We start from the raw sequence: 17,976 nt of genomic DNA, 5'->3' as shown, positions 1-17,976 counted from the left end.
ATGAGTTACAGATGCAACTGAATAGTGTAACTAGTGTTTACACACGCATCTGAGTTGTGCAATTAGGAGTTACACAGGCATGTAATTACTGAATTGTAATGAATGAAACTCATCATACATTATTTAAGTTTCAAACCAAACAAACACAGACTAAATTTGAATATGAAAAAGCAGACTTAATTAGATTGTAATACCATTTTGATCATTGATCTAGCTTGTGCTCCATCCAGGGGTAAGTGGTGTCTAAGTAATCCTTGTACATCATGAGCTTCAGAAGTGCTTTCATCTGATAATCTCAAACATCTCGATCTAATGTCTCCATCAGCTGGACCGCCTACACGAAATCACTTTCTATCATGTTAAAGAAACTGTTGTTCCTTAATGATTCAATACAGATCAATAATCAGAAAAATATTGGAACAAATATTACTTGTTAAAATTACCAGAATTCTCTAATTTTTCAGGAAAATCTAATAGTAATCGAGTAATCAAACTCTTTTTAGATTCATGAGCATTTCCTGTTGGTTCATCAATAACCATCTACATAACAACAAAAAATAAAATAATCCAGCATCAATAAACTAAACAACAGAAGCAATTTATTGAACATTTAAAGCTCAAAAAGAGAAAACTCATCAAATGTTTGTTATACCTGATGATTCTTGAACTTGTGCTAGGGTTTCAGAGATAATAACATCATCCATATTAATATCCACATCATTACAAGAGAGATTCAAAACTTGAGCTGTATTTGCAATTCCTTGAATATATGAACGATTCTCAAAAATACTTAGAATCAAAACTTGTTGATTCAACAAAAATCATATTGTTTTGCTCCGATCAAAATGGAGCAACCAAAACAGAAATCAAAACCTAATCAAACTAATAAGAAAATAGAACTACTAAAGGAGGAAAACATACTGAATCAAATCGAAACCTTACCTGAAGTAGCTTTGAAACAACAAATTGAAATCAATTGATTGGTTCGAATTCGTAGATTGATGATCAGTTGTTAAACCTATTTGAATCAAATCGATTTAATCTATCAATACATAAGATGTCTTCGAATCAACTGAAAAATCCAGATTAAAGGACTTGGATCAAATCGATTGGATGATTGGGTTGTTAAATCGATTAAGTAATCTATAAATCAATCGAGAAGAAAGAAAACCCTAGAAAAATCTTTGTAACTTTGATCTGAGGGTCAATCTGTAAACTAAAAATGAATGATTTATTTTGTTCATCGGAGTGTACTCATCAGCAGAGATCGATAGAGCTAAAATCATTCCTCTTTGAATCGTTTTCTTTGTTTAGATCTGAAAATCCTAAAATTCTTCAGACCAGAGACGGAAGAGAGAGAATCTGAAAATGAAATGAAATCCAAAAGTTAGTTTCATTACATATAAATACTAAAAGGTAATTTTGGTATTATTAAAATTATGATAAATATAATTCTTATTAAGAAGCCCAGAAATCTAAAGTATTGGGCCTAGAAATATCAAAATGTGAAAGAATGGAGTTGACAGTGAATGATCCATTTTGTGGGGCTTTTATATATTGAACCCATATAGTATGGGGGTTATAGTATTTTTCACTTTCTAGAACTATATAAATACCCTTAATTTAGCGGAAATGGATGTCCACGGATTTTCAAGGTTGCATCCGGTCCTGTTCCGTAATCCGTTGGATTCAAAATTTTCATCCGCATCCAACCCATTAACGACCGGTTCGGGCATCCATCCGCAAAATAACGGTTGGTCCCAGTTAAATCCACGGATTACGGGCCAAATACTCACCCCATCCCCTACCTTGCCTTGCCCTTCCCCAAAGCAGCAGACGCGAGACAAAGCGCTGCTTTGGGCCACAAATTCCAGGGTAGTCACAGAAGCCCAACTTTAGACCTACAAGAATTTGTCTGCTTGAATGGTAGACTGTTGGTGCTAAATCACTCTCATTCCCGCAAACCACACTAGCTCTCTCCTGTGCTATCTCTGTTAATCAAGGTAAACCCTAAAAGACTCTTTTCATTTATATAAACCATTATTTACATTTTAGCTTTGCTTAACCCTTAGAAATCACAATGGAATAACAATGTTAGTGACTTAATGAAATGAATTTACATAATTTGGGGGGTTTTCTTTATATTGTGTTATTTTTTACGATTCTTTATTTGACCTTTATTGAATCCAAAAAACTTAGCAATTCAATAAGGCTAGGAATTTCTTCTTATTCTTTTAATGTATTATTTCATTCTGTGTTTGCTTACAAACTTAGACATGGATTAGTCTAGGGTTTAGTAGAATTACAAGGATTTATGAACTAAGTAAAACCCTGAGCACTAGTAGTTGATTTATTGTACTAATTTTAGGTACTTCATTTCCAGGATTACAATGAAACAAGCAAGAAGCTCAACAGGCAGAATAAGTGAGTTACCAGATGGGTTGATTCATGGGATCCTCTCTTTCATTCCCATGACAGATGTTGTCAAAACTTGCATTTTGTCTAAAAGATGGAGGTATATCTGGACTTCTGTTAATACTGTTCGCATAGATTTCGATTCCCCTGCATTCGAAAAGTACCCAATTATAGAAAGGATTACTCGCTTCATTGATTTCGTAGACAAGGTGCTCAATCTTCGTGATGATGTTGCTGATGTAAACAAATTTTATCTAACTTTACCTCTTTCTCAAGTGGATGAGGAGAGTCTAGAATGTCCAAAATTTTATGATATATTAGCAAGTCGTCTAAATGCGTGGATTTGTTCTGTTGTTAGGCATAATATCAAAACACTGTCTATTACTTTTCGCATTAGTGCAGAGTGGACATTTGAGCTTCCTGAATGTCTATTCAATTGTAAGACATTGGAGACGTGGAGCTTGGAAATGGGGGGTCGGGGTTACTCTCTGATTGTTGTACCTAAATCTTGTTGTTTACCTAACCTCAGATCCGTGGATTTTGAGGCACTTTCATTTGAAAATCCAGGAGCAGCTACGAGGCTCGTCTCTAGTTGTCCAGTTCTTGAGTATCTGGGAATAGCAGATACTGGTATAGAGATGGATAATCATCAGGATTTCATTATTGACTCTTCTACATTGGAGGAACTCGTTGTGTGCAATGGTGGCTGGCAAAATACTCTAATGGCTAAGACCACAAGTTAAATGCTCCAAATCTCACATCCTTCTTTTGCTCGGATTTTTATGACGCAAGAATACTATCTAAAGAACCTTTCTTCTTTAGTCGATGCTGATATTGCACTGTTAATGAAAGAGGTACAGAACAACAGGGAATACCCAGAATTGTACTTGGAGCTTCCTGAAGAGGATAAAGAAAAGTATGGTAAATTTACTGAATCTTTTAGGTGCACTTCGAAACGTGAAAGAGTTAACATTGTACGAAGGTATACTTGGGGTATGGCTCCTACTTTTCTTTCCATCATAATGGGCTATGTTAGTTGGTTTATGTCTGGTTTCAACCAACAACCATTATGTCGATTGTGGTTTTACAGGGTGGACTCACCATGGTATAAGTCCCAGGTAGGATTTGCAGCTGCAAAATCATTAGTGTTAAGTGTACTATCCAAAGAATAGTTTTATGTTAGTAGGAATTTGGAAAACATCGAATTTGGCCAAATAACTATCATCTTTATAGCATTATTTCAGCTAGCAGCCTAGCACACTTAAGTTCTCTTATCTGTGATATACCCAAATTGCTTTGCTGATCCTTAACGAACTTCTAAGAGGCATAGTTCTAAAATCCGTCGCCGTGTGTTGCTTGACACCAACTTGGCTAGAAGCGATAATATAAACTGTTCTTGTGAAAAAAGTTAGTTCGTTGGAATCAGTTGAAGCTGTGTTTTTGGTAATTTGAGATCCATGTGTGAACAAGCTACAAGTATAAAGATCGTAAATTCTACCAGTAATATTTGGTTTCCTATCTTTTGATTTGGTCAGTTTGATGCCACATTAACAAAATGACACTTATTGCTTATCAAGGTTGCCTCTGGAGCTCTTGACTTGGGGACTCAACTTCCTCAGTTTTGCAATTTATGGTGTTTGGATCTAAATTTCTGGTTGACAAGAGGCTGTTTGCGCACAATAGTGTACTTACTAACAATCTCTCCAAATATAGAATCTCTTCGTCTTTGTAAGGTAAGCACCATAAACTTGGTACGCAATCTATGTTGTTATTGTCTTTAGAGCATTTATTTATTGTTTTCATTCTTGTTCAGAATTCCTTCACAGATTATCCCCTTCCACCTCAATTCGGTATACCAGACAAAGATGATGACAGAATTGTTGGAGGTAGCCACCGTTTAAGTTTATCAGTGAAAGTAGGAGATGATTGGAAAGCAGGATTGCCACTGCCATGCATGTTGCTCCACCTCAAGCATGTTTCCATTGTTGGAATTGAAGGACAAGATAACGAGCTTGAGTTTCTGGAATTTCTGTTAAAAAACGCTGTGGTTTTGGAAGAACTGGATATGGATTCTTATCTTGAAGATGTCTCGCCTGATAAAAAGAGACAAATGAACAGATACTGTGAGAAATTGAGAACACTTCCCAGAGCTTCTTCAAGTTTGACAATCAAGTTTGAGAATCTGTGTCCAACCTTTAGAAGGTGGTGAAAGAGTGACATGGCCGATAGCTTAGCAGTATAGAAGGATCAATCTGCTTTACATCTCAGATAGCTTAGCACACTGCTATGAATGATGTTCTCTGAAATTAGGAGTCTCTAACTGGATTGTAGTTTCTCGATTTTCTTTTTTCTTACAACTGGTAAAATCTTGCCTTCATTAAATTTATGATCTGATAGTGACGAAGAGTTGTAATCTCATACGACTACCACAAAATGTTCTCCCATTATCTTTATGTCTCTATTTTGTTCCACAGACCAAATGGTCCAAATCCTTTTGCTCCACTTTGGATTCTTTCTCATTATTGCGGTTCTTGTTTTCATTTTCAACAGAAAAGATAATGTTAAATTTATTAATTATAAATTAGCTTTTGTCTCGTATAAGTGAGTGGAGATGCCCATGTGAAACCTGTTTAGTCAACTAAAGCATGCCATTTTAGTTTTGTTATAATAATACCTGCTAAACACAGCATCTGATCTTATGTTGGTTTCATAGGGATCTCTGATACCATGGAGAATAGTGGTGTGCCTGTAATCACTTTGAGCTCCAGCAAGGGGATGCCGGTTTTGGGACTGGGAACAGCTGAAAACCTAACTAAAGGGTCTGAAAGAGAAGCTGGCGATTTTGAAGGCGATAGAGGCGGGTTACAGACACTTTGATACAGCTTTCATATACCAAACTGAAGAGTCTGTTGGTGAAGCTATAGCTGAAGCACTTCAAGTTGGTTTCATCAAATCTCGAGATGAACTCTTTATCACTTCCAAGCTCTGGTGTTCTGATGCTCACCCTGATCGCATCTTCCTGGCTCTTCAGAATTCTCTAAGGTAATTCTTGTTCAAGGATAATCTAAAATTTAAAAAAAAAAAAAAAAAAAAAAGAGAGAGAAACTGCAATAGCCATCCGGGAAAAAACATTATGCCTTGTGTATATACTGGTTTGTTGATATAAATGAATGATGGGTGTTGTTTTGTATAATATAGGAATCTGAAATTGCAGTATCTGGATTTGTATCTGATACACTATCCAGTAAGCTTGAAGCCAGGGACGGCTGTGAAAGATTTGGGGAATAAGGACAACTTCCTTCCAATGGACTACAAGTCTGTATGGGCAGCTATGGAAGAGTGTCAGAAGCTTGGCCTCACTAAGTCAATAGGTGTCAGCAACTTCTCCTCCAAAAAGATTCAAGAGCTAATGAGCACAGCCAGCATTCCTCCTGCCGTAAATCAAGTCAGTGCCATTCTTAATTTAGTTAGTTACTTAAAGAGTTTTGATAAAAATGAGTTCACTCTCATACGATTTTGATATCAACTTCCATGATTAAGGTAGAGATGAACCCCACATGGCAACAAAAGAAACTGAGAGAATATTGTCAGGCCAACAACATCTTGGTTACTGCATACTCTACTTTGGGAGCTAAAGGAACCGGAAGGGGATCCAATGCGGTTATGGGATCTGAGGTGCTGAACCAGATTGCCCTGGCCAGAGGAAAATCTATTGCTCAGGTTAGTAATACTCTCCGCATACATCTCATGCTATATAGTATTTGAGACACACAATCAACTCTTCAAGTTTATAATTTATATTCTGTGTACAGATTAGTCTAAGATGGGTTTATGAGCAAGGTGTGAGTCTCGTGGTGAAAAGTTTCAATGAAGAGAGGATGAGGGAGAACCTGAAAATATTTGATTGGGAGCTAACCGCCGAAGACTTGAAAAAGATAGATGAGCTTCCACAGAGCAGAGTTGCAACCGCTGCATTTGCTGTATCAGAGAATGGTCCCTTCAAGTCTTTAGAAGAATTTTGGGATGAGGAGTCCTGAAAAGTAATCACTCATTTGTAGTGATAACAAATAAGAGTAGCTTCCCTGGCAATGTGCCCAACCTGTTTTTATAGATCCCGGTGACCAGCTATGCTTGGAGTATAATGAACTTTTTAAATTGTCTCTTCACACAGTCAACCAAGCATATAGTCAGATTTTATACATACCCGGATATTGGAATACATCTCTAGCATAATTTTGTAAGCTCACCCTGCAGATCATCTGCTTTAAAGAAGTACCAAAATGCAGCAAGCAACTTTGCTCTTAGCTGATCAAGTAGTCATATTTGCCTATTCGTTAGCTGTTGTTTACTTTCCTGTTTAGCAGATATACAAAAGAACACACAAAACCAGCTACATCTTTATAACAGGTGAGGTTTTGTGCTCGCTATCTCTAGCTGATTCCAATTCCAGGTTTCACAGCCTAACACAGATGAGGTTTCAGGTTAAGTCAGTGGTGACTGCACAAAATGACCTGAGCTACACCTAGGCAGCTAGCTTCAAACAATTCCGGTTCACAACGGTTGCAACGGTTGTCAATTGGAAGTTTGGCATTCATAATTTACTCAATGTAGTGATTTTCTCACCTCTGGGTTTTACAGGTTTCAGGGATGATGATCTAAGATGTGATGTTCAGTAAGATGAGTACCGTCGGTTCTTAAAGAGCTTACCTATTCAGACACCTCCACTTCCATCATAATATGAAATTAGGGCATCACAAAGAACAGGAACACTAAGCTCAAATTGAAGGTAAAAAACTAGCAGATCAAATCAATTTCACCAAAAAATAACCAAGAAACTGAAATTTCCCAAGCATTACAAATCAATAATTCCAATGCACAGAGCTCAATAAAACTAAATTGACTCCACAAACAACCTTCAATTTCCTGTTACTTCCAAATTACTGTTTGAATACACATTTGGGTGATCCTTAAAACCAATTTTTGAAATTTTTGACAGTAAGTTCTGCAATTTCTAGAATATGCCTCTAGTCTAATATCTTAGTTTGGGGAGAAGATTTGTAGTGCATATATGAAATTAGGGAATCTCAAAGAACAGCAATAATAAGCTCAATTTTCAGAAGTATCAGATCTAATCAATTTCATCAAAAAATAACCAAGAAACTGAAATTTCCCATTCATTTGAAAAGCATTACAAATCAAATCAAAGCTCATAACAGCTTCGAATTACTTCATTGTAAACTAATTAAACTGAGAAATTACCAAAACCCTAATACTATCTTTACATAAAACCCCCAAACTGAAACCAAACACCCTAACCTCCAAATCCATAAAGAGTTCTCCCCTGTCGTTTCAGAGCATAAACAACATCCATAGCAGTAACAGTCTTTCTCCTAGCATGTTCAGTATAAGTAACAGCATCACGAATCACATTCTCAAGAAAGATCTTAAGAACACCACGAGTTTCTTCATAAATCAATCCACTGATACGTTTCACTCCACCTCTTCTCGCTAATCTTCTGATAGCTGGTTTGGTGATTCCCTGGATATTATCTCTCAACACCTTCCTGTGCCTCTTTGCTCCTCCCTTTCCCAAACCCTTTCCTCCTTTTCCTCTTCCTGACATTTTCTCACTCTGAGATTGAAATTTCCTTCTCTCTGGATTTTTTTTCCTTTCTTTCTTTGATTGTGAGAGATGGTGGTGGGTGGTGGTGGTTATTTATAGATTTATTTGGACTTTGTCAAACTTCTGAAATTGTGTTTATACCGTTAGATGGAATGGTGATCCGTATGAATGTTTTTTGTTTGTAAATGAACCGTTAGATCAAATACACTGGTTTTCTATTGGCTGAATAAGAAGTACTCGGATTGTGTTTTTTTGTTTTGTATTTTCCTTTTGTGTTTTCTCTTTAAGAAAGAAATGATTGTTCTAGAGCGTTGGATGGGTCCAGGATCCGTATGACTGCTTTATGTTTGTATTATAACCGTTTGATTAGATGTTTGGAAATATGCGTCTTTACTCTCTTTCTGCGTTTTGTGTTTTCTCTTGAGACGGGTACTTGCGAGAGATACACTCAAAGTCTCAAAATGGCCTACAATTTCTTGTTCTTCTTTGAGGTTCTTTGAGGAGTCGTATGTAACCCTTTGACAAAAGATTTCCTCTATAAGAATTGGGGTAGCGCAAATTATTAGGCGACAAAAGGAGGGACGTTGTCTTAATTTTCGAATGTGTCCACTACTCGTATATTTAATATTTTCAGTTTTACCCCTGGCTATTCCTTACCATTTGCGCTAAGCTACCATTTATGTACATTAATTAATCTGACTTGAAGATCAAATTTCGTTCATTCTTGTTTAATTGAAATCACACAAATAACCAAATTTTGTCCATTCTTGTTTGATTGAAACCACTCAAATTTTTGTCAAGTTTTAGAGCTTTCTAACCAATAATGATAAGATGAGATTAGGGTGAAATATTTCGTATGAAACCTTATTACTAGCTTAATAGGTACTGACTATCATCTATCATGAAATAAAACAACAATATCTGGTGGGTCATAAAAATGAGTTTGACCATGTTATTTTCCCAAAAAGAACACAAAAATAAGCTGGAAAGCATGACTAACAGCAGAAGAAAAAAAAATCGTGTTTGGTCTGTTAATTAAGAACAAGACCGAAACTATGATGTTTGGTATGAGGGAACAAATGTCATATCTTGACTGTTTTTATTTTCCGAGGAAGTTGTTTACACTTAATAAATTTGTTGATGGCTGAATCGTGTTAATTGAATATTTTGTGTCAAGAATATTAAGGTAACAGACTTCGAATTAGGTGTACATATGTAAATCGATTTTACATTGTAAATTGGTTAGCCCATGGATCGTGTTCGGGATACAGAGTTGTCGGTGTTCCACTGGGAGGGGTTTTTGATCCACTTTACCCAAGTGATAGTTGATCGTTTGTCGTAGGGCGACATAATTATATTCACTTTCTCACTTCAACAAGATATAAATTAAGTATATGTGTGTGTGTGGAGGGGGTATTTGTTTAACAGGAGGCTATTGTTATTATTATATTTTCAATTATAATCAGTTTAAGTAACCAAGGGAGAATTTCTGATTTTTATGCAAGTAAAAAAAATCTAAATCAAAACAAAAGTAAATATTAAAAGATAATCAAGAGTTGAGAATATGGTCAAGGAACTCATCTTCAACCTTAAACATGTACTTGAATAAATGATTAGAATTGCAATCTAATCTCTTATTATATCTTTTTTTTGACTTAAAAGGTTAAAATTTTATTGAAAAGGAAAAAAGTACATATTTAGAACGCCTAGGAGATTCTCAATGAAGGCAAAACCTTCAAAAACAACAAAAAAGAACAAAAAACAGCATTGCTTAGTTCATTAATCTCTTATCATTAAAAGCCCTGAAATACCTTGAGTGCAAGAATATTCCTTTAATTTCCTAAGTTCATTAACAAACACATTAAAGAATAACCTTACGCATTTCACTTACCAGGTTTAATCCCCTAAGAGCATTAAGTTTTCAAAAATAGGTTAATTAATGCAATTGTCATACATTGCGCAGACAATTCGTACAAAGGTCAAACTCTACTTATCATTACAAGAAAGTATCACTACAATCCATAATCATATCATGCTACTTGTGTCTAGGGATTATCACTTCTACGTATGGAAAACTCTAAATTAACTATAGATATGGATATGTTTTCAGTTAATTGTCCACTCAACAAAACAAACATCTAATCCTATTACAATACATCAATCATATAACTATGAAGCACTACAGAAATTTGAACGTAATAAAAAGAGAAAACTAATTCATAAATTAAACACAAGTTTTAGAAATAAGACTACATCCTTAACTAGTAAAATAAAATTTAGCTACTCATAGTTATTCATCACAATAAATTTGAATTAAATAAGATGAAAACAACCAAAGCAAACCCTGGAAGCGTATTGTGGCTCTCTCTCCAAAGTTCCAAGTTGTAGAAAATGTGATATGTGTAGAAGAATTTTCCTTTTATAACTCCCCTTGTTTCCAAACTAGGTCAAGTCTTCAAAATTCCATAAGATAAAAGTCCACCCAGCCCATATATGAGAAAAACCCATGTAGGAATTCGGCCCAAAAAATATCTAGGAGGTCCAGAAAAATGGCATAAAATTGGCTGAAAAAATCGCTGGAAAACAGTTCGGTGACCGGTCAAAAATAATGGTCAAACGTCCAACTTGACGGTTAGCTAACAGTCTTGGTGGGGGTCAAGGTCAAAGTGACGGTCAGGGATGAGACAATTGTTTTGACTCGGCTGATTGGTCTGGTTTGCCAGGCTATAGTCATTTTGCACAGGCCAGAGTTTGTGTTTCACCATGATGGGATTTAATTTTCCTACACATCGCTTCTACATTTATGTAGCTTCTTCATACACACCCCCTCCAAACAACAAGTACCCGGCCCATTCATTAACACCAACTTATCTTCATTTTTTCAGTTCAGATTCTATATCAACTGGCATAACTCATTCTCAAACTATAACAATTCTTCTCAGCAACCAAGCGAACACACATACAACCTCAGTTACAACAATTCATTACATACTAACATACATCTAAGATCATTACAATCATCTTCTTTCGGCTTCATGCGCAGATTCTCTAGTAACAACTACAGCTTCTGTCAGGGACTCTTAACAACTACCACAAACCCCTGTAACAAATTGCAGCTGCAACTTCTTCTCAACCCCCAACATCATTTCTAGATGCTCTAACAACTCAGAAAAATCAATATCAGTTACACATATTTTCATCTTCTCAAACAACATCAACTCCAGTACCTCCAATCTCCATATCCACCAACTTCATCAATGTTTTCCTGTTAAATCAATACCCATCAGATGAACCACAAATACCCATCAGATGAACCACAACCGAATTCATGCCATTCACCAATTCCTCATTTCTTACAAATCAAATCTCATATAGCAGACTCAAAGCACCATCAGTACTAATTCTCACTTGCAGTTGCAAAAACCTTCTTGCACATCACCAGCACCAGTCCCATAACTTGTAAATGTTAGAGCATTGCTCGGTCAAACTCGCATGCGTTGCTATCTCAAGCATGTTTGTAAATGTTAGTGATCAAAACTATAAGTCTTGATTTCTAGTCTACTATAGCTAAGTCTCGGACTAGGATAGAAAGTGTAGTTGAGCTCAAGGACTTCATGACGATTCATCATACAAGAAGAAGAACTATTCAAGGAACCGGTGGAACTTCTCGACAAAAAGGTATGTGAATACTTGAACTTATCTATCACTCAAAAGTCTATCTATTCTATCTCCTACTTCTTGAGACAAAAAGTCATATGTTGTATATAGACTTTGATTATACACAGTTGGTATTTCGAGCCGAGTATACCTCGCCTATCTATATCTCGAAATATGTGTTGGTAAGCTTTTCGCTTCGATCAAGTTTATCTTTACCTAGTGACGAAAGTCATGATATGTTTCAATCACCTTGAAAATTACTTTGACGAAGAATGTTTCAATGATTGGAATGAGAGTTTAGATTACATAACCAATGTGGACATAACATTGTTGTGGAAACACATTTATGTATAAGTCCTATTCCTTAAACCAAAGTTTGCGAACTTTGTTGATCAAGAGAACCGGAAGAATGGTGTGAGCCAAGTCCGCGAACTCAGTCTGCGAACTGGCGAAGTTCTCAAACCCGAGAACTTCTGTTGGAATTAACAAACTAGTGCGTGAAGCTAAGTTCGCGAACTCATTCCGCGAACCGGCGAAGTTCTCATCCCGAGAATTTCTGCTGGAGTTTGTAAACTCTGCCCGGTAACTTAAGTCCGTGAACCAAGTCTGCGAACTTAAGAAGGTTATATATCTGAAGATGATTTCTGAACTTAAACTTAAAAAGACTAAGGAATGCAGTTTGCAAACCGTGGCTATAAAAGTTCATGAATCGATTCGAGTGAATCAAATCATCTTTGCTTCAATTGTGTCTTGTGTAGTTACATAAGAATTATTTACAATTGAACAACTCTCTAACTAGTTCATTTGAGTCATGTGAACTAGTTATGGTGAAGAAGAACATGGTTGATATGAAATGCTTATATGGATAACCTTTTGGTTAACTATAACTGAACCAACAAGTGCATATGTTTGGGTACGGTTAACAAACCTAGAAGCATGTATTTCAATTGTGTGTCACAAGCTAAGTTTTCGATCTAATGGTTGAGAAATATTAGCTTGAATCTAAATCAGGTTTTCATCTAACGGTGGATATTGATTGCTTTGTTACCAAGGTAACTTAATCGCAAACCCTGATTTGAATGACTATATAAGGGGACATCTAGCATCAATGCAAAACTAATCCCCACACCTTACGTGTGATACTAGTTTGCGTGCTAGATTCGGTTCTCCTTTAACCTTTGGTTTTCTTCTTCTAAAACCAGGTTAACGACTTAAAGACTTCATTGGGATTGTGAAGCCAGACCGATACTACTTTATCGTAGTTGTGTGGTCTGATCTTGCATCTTCTGTCGTACGAGTACAATCATATTGATTGGCTTGAGATTGATATCTCCGATAGAAAAGATATAAAAAGTAATCACAAACATCTTCGTCTCATCGTTTGTGATTCCGCAACATCTTGTTTCACTACCATACGATTAAGATTGTTGTGAGGTGATTGATAACTCTAGGATGTTCTTTGGGAATATAAGACCGGATTATCAATTGGTTCCTGTTCACCTTGATTACTATCAAAAGACAGAACAAAACCTTTTAGGATTTATCTGTGGGAGACAGATTAATCCTTCGATAGACTTGTCTGCGTGAGACAGATTTGTTTGTCATCAAGTGTTCGACTTTGGGTCGTAGCAACTCTTAGTTGTGGGTGAGATCAGCTAAGGGAATGAAGTGCGCAGTATCCTGCTGGGATTAAAGGCGTAGGGAGTACAACTGTACCTTGGATAAGTGGGAGACTGATTGGGGTTCAACTACAGTCCAATCTGAAGTTAGCTTGGAGTAGACTAGTGTCAGTAGCGACTTAATACAGTGTGTGTTCAATCTGGACTAGGTCCCGGGGTTTTTTTGCATTTGCGGTTTCCTCGTTAACAAAATTTCTGGTGTCTGTGTTATTTCAGTTTCCGCATTATATTGTTTTATCTTTATAATTAAAATAATACAGGTTGTGCGTTAGATCATCAATTAGAGTAATATAACCTTTGGTTGTTGATTGTCATTGATTGATCCTCGGATATTGGTCTTTGTTACCATCCGAGTTATTCCTTGTATTTGATTAGGACTTGCTGATTTCTATTAGCTTGAGTAAATCAAAACAAGAGAGAGATATTAATTCCTTGAGATAATTTTACCTAGATTGAGTCTGACTGTCTAGTTGATTCTCTAGAAAGTATTTCGGAGTTAGTCCATACAGATTGCTAATCGAAATATTGGGTGGTGTTGTTAGACCCACGCTTTTTCAATTGGTATCAGAGCAGGAAAACACGTTTAAGACCTTACAAGTCTGTGTTTGTAGCGATCTAACTCTATGGACAGAGGTGATATCTCTATTAACGTACCACCAGTCTTCGATGGCTCTAATTACTTATGGTGAAAAATTGCTATGCGAGCTTTTCTTCAAGCACGTGATTTTCAATCATGGGTATATGTTGTTAATGGCTATGATGCTCCTGTTGTGGCAGTTGGAGATGTAAACGTTCCCAAGAATATTGGTGAATACAGTCCTGCCGAGATACTTGCTGTAAAGCAAAACTCCGACGGTTTGAATGCCATCATACATGTCATTACCTGAAATCTTCAGCACCATGTGTCTAATTGTACTAGGTCTAAAGATGCTTGGGATATCTTAGAAACCGTATTCGAAGGTAACTCCAGTGAAAAGGAAGCTAGGCTTCAAAACCTTAATTCTGATTGGGAGAACCTTCGTATGGCGGATACATTTGATGAGTTTAATCATAAAGTGTCTGAAATTATTAATGCATCTTTTGCATTGGGTAAGACTATTCCTGAAAAGGACATTGTGATGAAATTCTCAGATCGCTGCCATCTAGATACGAGTCTAAGAAGCATGCCATCGTTGAGGGAAATAACCTTGATAATCTTTCCAGAAATACATTAGTTGGGAAGCTAAAGATCTTTGACCATGAGCATACATCCAAAATCGGAAAGGATGTTTCCTTTAAAGCACAAAAGAACACCAAATTACTTGATAAGAGTAAAAGTGTTTATGTCTCTGAGGATGATCAGTCTGAGAGTGATTTTTCAGATGAAGATCTTGACAAATCAGTCTCCTTGATCACAAGACAGTTTAGGGATCTTCTATTGAAGATAAGTAAACGGTTTTCAAGAAACAAACCTAGGTCATCAGATAAATCTCACAATCGCGTTCCTCCTAAAAATAGGGATGCTGACGAGGCTGATAACGAGGATATGCCAGAGTGCTTTAAGTGTAAAGGTTTTGGTCATTTTGCAAACGAGTGCCCAAATCGTAGAAAATACACTGGGAACAAAGGTCTTGTTGTAACAATTGATGAGATGTCTGAAATCTATGATTCTGATGAAGATAGGAAATCAAGTGTTGGTCTTCTATGTGAAAACATTGATATTGATAATTGTAGAAATAAACATATCAACCTTGATGGTTTCGGTGAAGAAGAGAACCCAATCAAGCTGGAAGAATCAATTGACCCATCTTTTGGAAACTTTGTTTGTAATGTTTCAGGATCTACCTTGTGTCTAGCTGCAGTCACACCACAGATGCCTGAATATTATTCAAGATTGACGTGCTCGTTTTGTTCTCAGAAGGGTCATGAACTATCAAGATGTTAAAAGTACAAACATCAAGTGAGGCACGCCTACAAACTTCAACGAAGAGCAAATCGATTAGCAAGGAAGCTTAAACTTGCTCAGAAGACCGCTGAGGTATGTAGGATTTTATCTTCGTTTAAAAAGTTAGTTTCCAAAGACAAAACAAGACCATTATAGAAGAAAGCATGGTCAAATCGTTTTGATAGACAGAGGTCAGAGGATTCCTCTCAAGAGGAAAATGGTGGACAAATTGTTGTTCACCACAACACATATTAATTGTGTTGTTTGGGAAATCTTGTCTCATGTGCCTGATCAAAAGAGACAAGGTTGTGAACGCACAGGCTTTAGGAAAAGTTTTTTTTGGATTGTTCTTTTCTATCTATCAAATAAAAGGAAGGGTTATTATCGACTACGCTTTATAGGGTTTAGAGTTGGACGTCCACGAACCTGTTTAAAGGTTGCGAACCCTACATTCCTTTTTCCTCTCTGATATCCTTTATATCTTAAGACTGCTTGTTGAGATTGTGAATTCCACTCACAAAAATCAGTTGTTTATAACTGTTCCCTTAAGCATCATGTCTTTGGATAGAAAGGATGTCAACATTGTTAGAGCATAGCTCGGTCAACCTCGCATGTGTTGCTATCTCAAGCATGTTTGTCAATGTTAGTGATCAAAACTATAAGTCTTGATTTCTAGCCTACATAGCTAAGTCTCGGACTAGGAAAGAAAAGTGTAGTTGACATCAAGGACTTCATGGCGATTCATCATACAACGACGAAGATCTATACAAGGAATCGTGGAACTTCATCAACAAAAAGGTATGTGGAGACTTGAACTTATCTATCACTCAAAAGTTTATCTCTTCTATCTCCTACTTCTTATGAGACAAAAGTCGTATGTTATATAGACTAGATCATACACATTTGACATTTCGAGCTGAGCATTCATTGCTTATCTTTTATCTCGAAATCGTGTGTTGGTAAAGCGTTTCGCTTTGATCAAGTTTATCTTCACCTAGTGACGAAAGTCATGAAAAGTTTCAAACACTTTGAGAATTTCTATGACGTGAATCGGTCTGTGAATAACAGCTACATAGCGTGCTCTGAGAATGTCTCAATGATTGAAATGAGAGTTTAGATTACATAACCATGTATTCCTTGAACCGAAGTTTTCGAACTTTGTTGATCAAGAGAAATCGGGAGGATTGTGGAATTGGCTTGCCAAGTCCGTGAACCCAGTCCGCAGACTCAGTCAGCGAACTGTCGGAAGTTCTCGACCGAGAATTTCTGCTGGATTTTCCAAAACTCATTTGTGTGTTAAGTCCGCGAACTGGCGGAAGTTCTCTTTTCGAGGATTTCTGCTGAGTTTGGAAAACTCAACCGATTAACTTAAGTCCGCGAACTTGTTGTGAACTTAAGAGGTTATGATCTAAAGATGTGCTCTGAACATGAAATATTAAATTACTAAGGAATGCTTTATGCAAACCGTGGCTATAAAGTTCATGAGCCGATTCAATCGAATCGAATCATCTTTGTTTCAATTGTGTCTTGTGTAGTTACATAAGATCTCATAGCAATTGAACAACTCTTTAACTAGTTTATTCGAGTCAATTGAACTAGTTATGGTGAAGAAGAACAAGGTTAATATGAAATGCTCATATGGTTAACCTTTTGGGTTACTATGTTGAACCAACATACACATACACGTTTGGGCATGGTTTTCACAAACCCAGTAAACGTCTATCCAAGTGTGTGTGACAAGCTAAGTTTTCGATCTATCGGTTGAGAAATATTAGCTTGAATCTAAATCAGGTTTTCATCTAACGGTGAATAAGGATTGCTTTGTAACTAACGCAAAACCCTGATTTGAAGGCTATATAAAGGAGACATCTAGCATTGTGCAAAACTAATCCCCACACGTATGTGTGCTACTAGTGCGCCCGCTAGAGTCGATCTCCATTAACCTTTGATTTTATTCTCTAAAATCAGGTTAACGACTTAAAGACTTCATTGGGATTGTGAAGCCAGACCGATACTACTTTATCGTAGTTGTGTGATCTGATCTTGCATCTTCTATCGTACGATTACAATCGATTGATGGATTTAGATCGTGAGATTTCTCCAATAGGCAAGATAAAGAAGTCAAAAACATCTTTGTCTCACTGTTTATGATTCCTCGACAATCCGCTTGTGTAGTCAGGAAGGATTGTAGAGAGGTGATTGATTAATCTAGGCTGTTCTTCGGGAATATAAGACCGGATTATCAATTGGTTCCTGTTCACCTTGATTTTATATCAAAAGACGGAACAAAACCTAGGGTTTATCTGTGGGAGACAAAATTTTCCTTTGATAGACTTTTCTGTGTGAGACAGATCTGTTTATTATCAAGTCTATGATTTTGGGTTGCAGAAACTCTTGGTTGTGGGTGAGATCAGCTAAGGGAATCAAGTGCGCAATATCCTGCTGGGATCGGAGGCGTAGGAGTACAACTGTACCTTAAATCGGCGGGAGATTGATTGGGGTTCAACTATAGTCCAGTCCGAAGTTAGCTTGGAGTAGGCTAGTGTCTGTAGCGGCTTAATACAGTGTGTATTCGATATGGACTAGGTCCCGGGGTTTTTCTGCATTTGCGGTTTCCTCGTTAACAAAATTTATGGTGTCTGTGTTATTTCATTTTCCGCACTATATTGTTTATCTTT

The 17,976-nt window shown here is 36.7% G+C and overlaps 2 protein-coding genes and 1 pseudogene across 2 annotated transcripts; 2 read left to right on the top strand and 1 right to left on the bottom strand.

Annotated features, from left to right (window-relative positions):
* Positions 1-1,942: 1,942 nt before the first annotated feature.
* LOC113275062 lies at positions 1,943-6,728 on the top strand (annotated as a pseudogene).
* Positions 2,391-3,158, top strand: LOC113272276 (F-box/LRR-repeat protein At3g59200-like). The gene has a single exon (XM_026522139.1). The coding sequence runs from the start codon at positions 2,391-2,393 to the stop codon at positions 3,156-3,158; it is 768 nt and encodes a 255-aa protein (XP_026377924.1).
* An 836-nt stretch (positions 6,729-7,564) lies between the features above and the next one.
* LOC113275063 (histone H4) lies at positions 7,565-8,116 on the bottom strand. Its single transcript, XM_026524497.1, has one exon. The coding sequence runs from the start codon at positions 8,036-8,038 to the stop codon at positions 7,727-7,729; it is 312 nt and encodes a 103-aa protein (XP_026380282.1). The 5' UTR covers positions 8,039-8,116; the 3' UTR covers positions 7,565-7,726.
* Positions 8,117-17,976: the final 9,860 nt, after the last annotated feature.

This window comes from Papaver somniferum, chromosome 4, assembly GCF_003573695.1.
Source record: "Papaver somniferum cultivar HN1 chromosome 4, ASM357369v1, whole genome shotgun sequence".
NCBI classification, from domain to species: Eukaryota; Viridiplantae; Streptophyta; class Magnoliopsida; order Ranunculales; family Papaveraceae; genus Papaver; species Papaver somniferum.
This window is presented reverse-complemented; position numbering and strand designations above follow the sequence as displayed.

Coding starts and splice junctions, on each gene's coding strand:
- LOC113272276 (XM_026522139.1), top strand. CDS start 2,391: ATGAAACAAGCAAGAAGCTCAACAGGCAGAATAAGTGAGTTACCAGAT.
- LOC113275063 (XM_026524497.1), bottom strand. CDS start 8,038: ATGTCAGGAAGAGGAAAAGGAGGAAAGGGTTTGGGAAAGGGAGGAGCA.